Source organism: Centrocercus urophasianus, unplaced genomic scaffold (genome assembly GCF_019232065.1).
Source record: "Centrocercus urophasianus isolate 14NV4802_14NV808 unplaced genomic scaffold, USGS_Curo_1.0 seq_1007, whole genome shotgun sequence".
NCBI lineage: Eukaryota > Metazoa > Chordata > Aves > Galliformes > Phasianidae > Centrocercus > Centrocercus urophasianus.
In genome coordinates, this window is record NW_024884151.1 from 1 (window position 1) to 6,642 (window position 6,642).

Consider the following 6,642-nt stretch of genomic DNA (forward strand, 5'->3'; position numbering starts at 1 on the left):
GTTCCCATTTCCCATTGCTGTTCTTAGTTCCCATTTCCCACAGCTCTTCACATCCCTCTGGCTCCGTCCCGCTGGCTCTGCCCGTTCCCCCTGCTCACATTGGCGCTCAGGCTGTGCTCGGGGCCTTTCCCCACACCTTGTGGTCAATGAGGTGCTGTGGAATCCCGGTGGCTTTGCGGTGCTCTGAGCTTGGAACGGTTTGGGATGAGTCTGCGCAGAGCCGAAGGCGGATGGGCCGCGTCCCACAGCCGCGTCGCCCCACAAGGCAGAGGGGCTCCTCAACCCTTCCTTTACCTCGGGCGGATTTTGTCGCTGCTCGCGCAGGGCATTTTGGCGCCATGTCCCAGAGCCCCGTCCCCCCTTTCCCGGTTTCCCAGGACCTTCGCATTTGGACGGGAGCCGGAGGGGCCGTCACACCTGGGCGATGCCTGCACCAGATTCATCCACCTCCAGACAGGTTTGGTCATTTGGAGACAAGGTTTATCCATTTCAATGACAGATTTAGTCATTTCCAGACCAGACTGAGTTGTTTCTAGTCCAAATTTCTGATTTCTAGGGCATTTTTAGATAGGATTTGTCCATTTCTGGACCAGGTTCCTGCATTTCTTTGTTACCAGTGCTGTTCAGGCCCTGGTCCCAGTTGGGTGTTTCAGGTTTGCCTCTGCTTTGAGTGTTTGTGGATCTCTATGGGAGCTGGACAAACGCATTCACTTGGAGCCCGTTGGCCAAAGTCAAAAAAAAGAGAAAGAAATCACACGAAACGCGAACCGGTTTGGGATCAGTGCTGTGGCAGAAGGAAAGGATCTTGGCAGTGGAAACTGCACTCTGCTCCGCTTTGCTTCGCGTTTTTGTGCCGCGCGCTGCGACCCCGAGCAAAACCGCTGTGGGGGCTTCAGCTCCGCATGGAGATGGGGAAAAACACAAACATACGTGGAGGGAAGCGGGGAGGTGGGAGGGGGGGGCAGATTTCATTTTGATGCAGCGCCATAAAGGACCCTCGCCTGCTCTGCTGGGGATGGGGCTGCTGGGGGAGGGGGGGGGCTCAGCTCCTGGGGTTTCATGATGGGGGCTGCGATGCGGAGCAGTGGATCAGAATTGGGTGGGTGGATCAGATTGGGGCGAGTGGATCAGATCAGGGAGGGTGGATCAGATTGGGAAAGGTGGATCAGATCGGGAATGGTGGATCAGATTGGGGTGGGTGGATCAGATTGGGGTGTGTGGATCAGATTGGGGCGAGTGGATCAGATCAGGGAGGGTGGATCAGATTGGGAAAGGTGGATCAGGTGAGGGAGGGTGGATCAGATTGGGGTGTGTGGATCAGATTGGGGTGTGTGAATCAGATCAGGGTGAGTGGAGATGAGCGCAGCGCTCTGGAAGTTGGGCAGTGCGTTGCCCACCCCGCTGTGGCTGTGCCGGAGCACCGCGCTGCTCCCCATCCCCACGGGGTCACTGATTGTCCTGCACAGCACGGCGCAGGATCCCCATCTGTCTGCCTGCACAAAGCCGCCTTTCCTGTCTGCAGGGCCGCGCAGACCCTCCCTCCTCCTCCTCCTCCTCCTCCTCCCCCCCTCCTCACACCACCGCTGCACCACGCGTCCTTTTGTCCGCCGCTCCATCTTCCCTCTCTCCTCTCGCCATGCTCTCTCCCTCTCATTCCTTTTTTGGGGTCCCCCGTTGCCCCCCGCACCCCCGTCCTCCCCCATTTGCTCTGGCTCCCCTCTCCCTCATTCCTGCCACCATTCCCCCATCCTTCCCCCCATCTCAGGCTCTGAGTCGCCCTCGCTCACATGTGTTCCTACCGTTCCCCATCTGTCCCCAGCTCGGAACCCCCATCCTTTGTCACCGCTCGGACTCTCAGTGTCACCTCCACAACTGTTCCCCTTGGTGCTGCTCTCTCCCCCCAACACGGCGTTGTCCCACAGCGTTAAAAACCAACCTTGACAGTACCTGCAGCCCTCAGAAGAGGGATTCGTGCAAACCCTCCACCCTGGGGACAGCCAACGGGGGTCACCCCCAGCGCGGTGATCTCCCCTTCTCTCCCCACGCAGTGCTTCGGTGCGACCCTGGGGGGAAGTGGTGGCATTCGGTTCATCTCCCTAAGGCGGATCTCCATCCTCAGAGCCGGCACTGCAGCTGCGGGGCTGATGTGCATCCCCTACCTGGGGACTGCAGACCCCAAACCGTTTGTTCCCCCAGGGGAGCCTTTCGGTGTTTGCATCGCACGCTGTGCTGTGCCTGCTGTGTGCTGTTCTCTGCTGGAGTTTCCCGACTCCCAGCAGCGCGGTGCTGCAGGTCACCGCCGGTCCGCAGCAGCTGCTGCAAAACTTTCCTCAAGAAAACAGCGCAGATGGATTTGGGGTGTGAGCTCAGCGTGGAGCGACGCGTCGGCTGCGCGGGGTCGGGATTGGGTTGGGCTTTGGGATCGTCTTCCTGAGATGCATCTCCATCCTTGGATCCAGCATTGCAGCCGTGGGGCTGACGCGTGGCCCCACGTCCTGCATGGGGGCTGCGATGGCCACACTTGGTCCCATCCCATTTTGCTGCTCCCTTGGAGCCGTTCCTCCGTGGTTTTGCTCTCATCGCACAGCTGTGTCAACGCCCAGCGCTGCTCTTTGCTGGAGTTTCCCGAGTCCCAGCAGCAGAACCTGCAGGCAACCGGTCTGCATTTTGAACACGTCTGCCGCTCCAAAGCAGCTGCTGCAAAACTTTCCCAAAGAAAACAGCGCCGATGGATGTGGGGTGTGAGCTCAGTGTGGAGCGACGCATCGGCAGCGTGGGGTTGGGCTTTGGGCTTTGCTCTTTCTCTGCACCAAATCCCACATTTCCAACCCCCGGAGTGTGAGATCAGCGCCCCGGAGCTGCGCTGGGTGCAGCAGTGTCACCGCGTTCAGTATTCGGGTTTTGGCGCAGCTCAGGGCCGTCCTCTCCATCGTACAGCAAAGGAGCGAGCGCTCAGCGCGTGCAAATAACTGCCAGGAGTTGAAAGCTGTGCTGCGACTCTGCAGCAGGGCTGGGATTTGTGCATCGCGCCTTCCCCACCTGTGCCAAAGCTGCAAAAGGCGTTTTGGAGCGGAGAGCCGTCGTCGCAATGCCCTCCTGCATCGGCGCGGTGTCGTGCGTGCGACGGCAGCCGTGGGGCTGTGCGCCGTGCGGCCGGAGCTCTGGGCTGTGCCCGGTGTGGGGCGCGATTCCTGCCGCTGTGACGGCTGTGGGGTTCTGATTTTACCCCCAGAGGATTTCTTTGTGGTTGAGTCTTCTTGTGTTCCTGCGCAACGGCACAAATTGTGCACCAGGAGATGAACGCTGAGCGAGCGTCAGCCCCGGACATCGGGGAGAGGCGGTGCTGTCAGTTGGGGTCTGGGTCGCACTGGGCTGTGTGAGCTCACCATGGCGCACCGCGCGAGGAATCCGATTTTCTTGGTTCTAGAATCGTCGTTGGTGGATCTTTAGTGGTAGAAGTGTGGTGGCAGCACGGTGTCGGGTGAGTGAGGAGAGAGAGATGGGCTTCTTCTGGGCAGAGGAGAACCAGAGAATTGCTCAGGTTGGAGAAGATGTCCAAGATCGCCAAGTCCAACCCAACCAGTCCTTCATGTGCCCATGGCCAAAGAATCATGGAATCATTCAGGTTGGAGAAGAGCTCTGAGATCTTAAAGCCCAACCCGACCCATCCCTACCGTGCCCATAAGCCAGAGGGTCTGGTTGTCGCTCAGGAACCAGTAGTTGTGTAGGAACAAGTAGTTGTGCAGGGACTGGCAGCCGTGTAGGAACCGATAGTCGTTTAGGGACCAGAGGTTGTGTAGGAACTGGGGTTTGTGTAGGGACTGGTAGTCATGTAGAGACTGGCTGTCACTCAGGAGCCAGTAGTTGGGTCTGAACCGAGAGTCAGCTGTGTGGGAACCCAGAGCTGTGTGGAACCCAGAGCTGTGTGGAACCCAGAGCTGTGCAGGAACTGGTAGTCTTACAGGAACCTGTTGTGTAGGAACGAGCCACACCGCTGCGTCTCAGCCCTTGGAGAAAGCGCCGTAGCACACTGCACAGCCCTGTGTGGGGGAGCAGAAGGACGTTTTCAGGGCTTCAGGAGCTGCGGGAACAGTGCTGGTGGGCTCAGGGGCTCAGCACTGGTGTCACAAGTGGACAACATGGTGAGCGGCCTTGGAGGAAGGCCTGGGCCACCGTGATGGGGAGGGGAGGCGGGGGGACAGCCTCCATCCCCAGCAGCTGCCATAGGGGTTCAGCGAGCAGTGGGGTCTGGTGGGGTGGGATGCAGTGAGCAGTGGGGTTTGTATGGTTTGGTGGGGTGGGATGCAGTGAGCAGTGGGGTTTTGTATGGTTTGGTGGAGTGGGATGCAGTGAGCAGTGGGGTTTTGTGTGGTTTGATGGGGTGGGATGCAGTGAGCAGTGGGGTTTTGTGTGGTTTGGTGGGGTGGGATGCAGTGAGCAGTGGGGTTTGTATGGTTTGGTGGGGTGGGATGCAGTGAGCAGTGGGGTTTTGTGTGGTTTGATGGAGTGGGATGCACAAAATGGCAGCGCCTTCTGGTGACCGTGGGGATGGCGATGGGAAAACCTCCCTCCGACATTTGTCTGCGGGTTTCGCTGCCGGCAGTCACCCATCGGCGTTGGGGGGACCGAAACCTCTCCGCCGTGCTCCGTGCCCCTCAGTCGTGGCTGCTTGACGCTGATTTCCCGTGGTGGAGGGCTGGCGGTGGTGCGGCCTTCCTGACCCTTCTTTTCTCTTTTCCTCTCTCCTCCAAGGCTGCAAGATCAAAGCTCTGCGGGCCAAGACCAACACGTACATCAAGACGCCGGTGCGGGGCGAGGAGCCGGTGTTCATGGTGACGGGGCGGCGCGAGGACGTGGCCATGGCACGGAGGGAGATCATCTCGGCGGCCGAGCACTTCTCCATGATCCGAGCGTCGCGCAACAAGGCCGGCACCACCTTCGGCAGCGCGCCCACCCTGCCGGGCCAGGTCACCATCCGGGTTCGCGTCCCCTACCGCGTGGTGGGGTTGGTGGTGGGCCCGAAAGGAGCCACCATCAAGAGGATCCAGCAGCAAACCAACACCTACATCATCACGCCCAGCCGGGACCGAGATCCCGTCTTCGAGATCACCGGCGCGCCGGGCAACGTGGAGCGCGCGCGGGAGGAGATCGAGACCCACATCGCCGTGAGGACGGGCAAAATCTTGGAGTACAACAACGAGAACGACTTCCTGTCCAGCAGCCCCGACTCCAGCATGGAGAACCGCTACTCGGAGGCCTGGCGGGTGCACACGCCGGCGCCGGGCTGCAAGCCGCTCTCCACCTTCCGGCAGAACAGCCTGGGCTGCATCGGGGACTGCGCGGTGGATCCGGTCTACGAGACGCCGCGGCTGAACGACCAAAACGACTTCAATTACGGTTACCTCTTCCCCAACTACGGCGTCAACAAGCAAGATCTGTACTACGGCGTGCCGGAGTCGGGCGCCCCGATGTGGGCCGGGCAGGAGAACGCCAACCCGGTCTCGGTGCTCTTCTCCAAGCAGCAGCGCTCCAGCAGCACCGGCGCCATCCACCCCAACTCCCACCGCTCGCCGTCCTCCTCCATCCAGGAGCCCAACCTCTCCGCTCTCCCTCGGCGGTCCCAGGGGGAGCCGCTCCAGGGCTTTTCCAAACTGGGGAGCACCGCCGCTGCCCGGACGTCCGTCTCCAGCAGCCGCGAGTGCATGGTGTGTTTCGAGAGCGAAGTGACGGCGGCGCTGGTGCCGTGCGGCCATAACCTCTTCTGCATGGAGTGCGCCGTGAGGATCTGCGAGAGGACTGACCCCGAGTGCCCGGTGTGCCACGCTGCAGCCACTCAGGCCATTAGAATATTTTCCTAAAGAGACAGAGCCAGGGCGGGGGGTGGGAGCGCGGGGGGGGGGCGGGGGGGGGGGGGCCAGGAGAGAGAAACGAAGGTAATAATAATTAATAATAATAATAATAATAATAATGAGACCTGAAGAACAAACGAAGGAAAGGATAAATTAATTTAAAGGAGAAGTAAGAAGAAAAAAAAAAAAAAGAAAATTATTTTACGAGCGACGTAGGTTATTTTTTACAAAGAAAAAAAAGCTAAAGGAAAAAGAGAAGCGGGTGAAGCAGGGAGCGAAGCGCGAAGCCGGGAGCCGGGGGGCAGAGGAGGCTCCACCTGCAGCGCCTCCTCCGAGGACGAGGCTGGGGGCGCGCAGCCACACCTCGCAGCACAGCGCTGCGGCCGCTGCCCTGGGGTGGCGCTGAGGTTCCTCGGCGCTGGATGATGGAGGATGGGGGGGGTCCCCGCCGGCCCCTCGAAGCCCCGCTGCCTCCCTGCGCCACCCCTGAGGGCCTCAGCTGCAGCGGGGCTCAGAAACGGAGAGGGAGATGAGATGAGTTGAGATGAGGTGAGATGGGAACGGCCGTCGGAGATTGGAAGAGAAAAAGGAAAAAAAAAGACAAAGAAAAACAGAATAATAATAATAATAATAATAATATTTAAAAAAAAAAAAAAAGAAACCACCGACCTCTGGGAACCTGTTGGAACGAGGGCACAACTGTATTACCTCAAAGATTTAAAACAAAAAAAACACAAAACCGCAGCAGCTAAAGAGAACTTTGATCGTTTTCCTTTTTTTCTTTTTTTTTTTT

At 59.1% G+C, this 6,642-nt stretch overlaps 1 protein-coding gene across 1 annotated transcript; it reads left to right on the forward strand.

The window, feature by feature from the left end:
• The first annotated feature begins 4,548 nt into the window (after window positions 1-4,548).
• On the forward strand, window positions 4,549-5,861 carry MEX3A (mex-3 RNA binding family member A). The gene is made up of 2 exons (XM_042830918.1): window positions 4,549-4,705; window positions 4,753-5,861. Exons 1-2 carry the CDS (start codon window positions 4,549-4,551, stop codon window positions 5,856-5,858), a joined length of 1,263 nt encoding a protein of 420 aa, XP_042686852.1. The 3' UTR covers window positions 5,859-5,861.
• Window positions 5,862-6,642: the final 781 nt, after the last annotated feature.

Coding starts and splice junctions, on each gene's coding strand:
- MEX3A (XM_042830918.1), top strand. CDS start 4,549: ATGGCGATGGGAAAACCTCCCTCCGACATTTGTCTGCGGGTTTCGCTG. Junction 4,706..4,752: donor GTGGTGGAGGGCTGGCGGTG/GTGCGGCCTTCC, acceptor CTCTCCTCCAAG/GCTGCAAGATCAAAGCTCTG.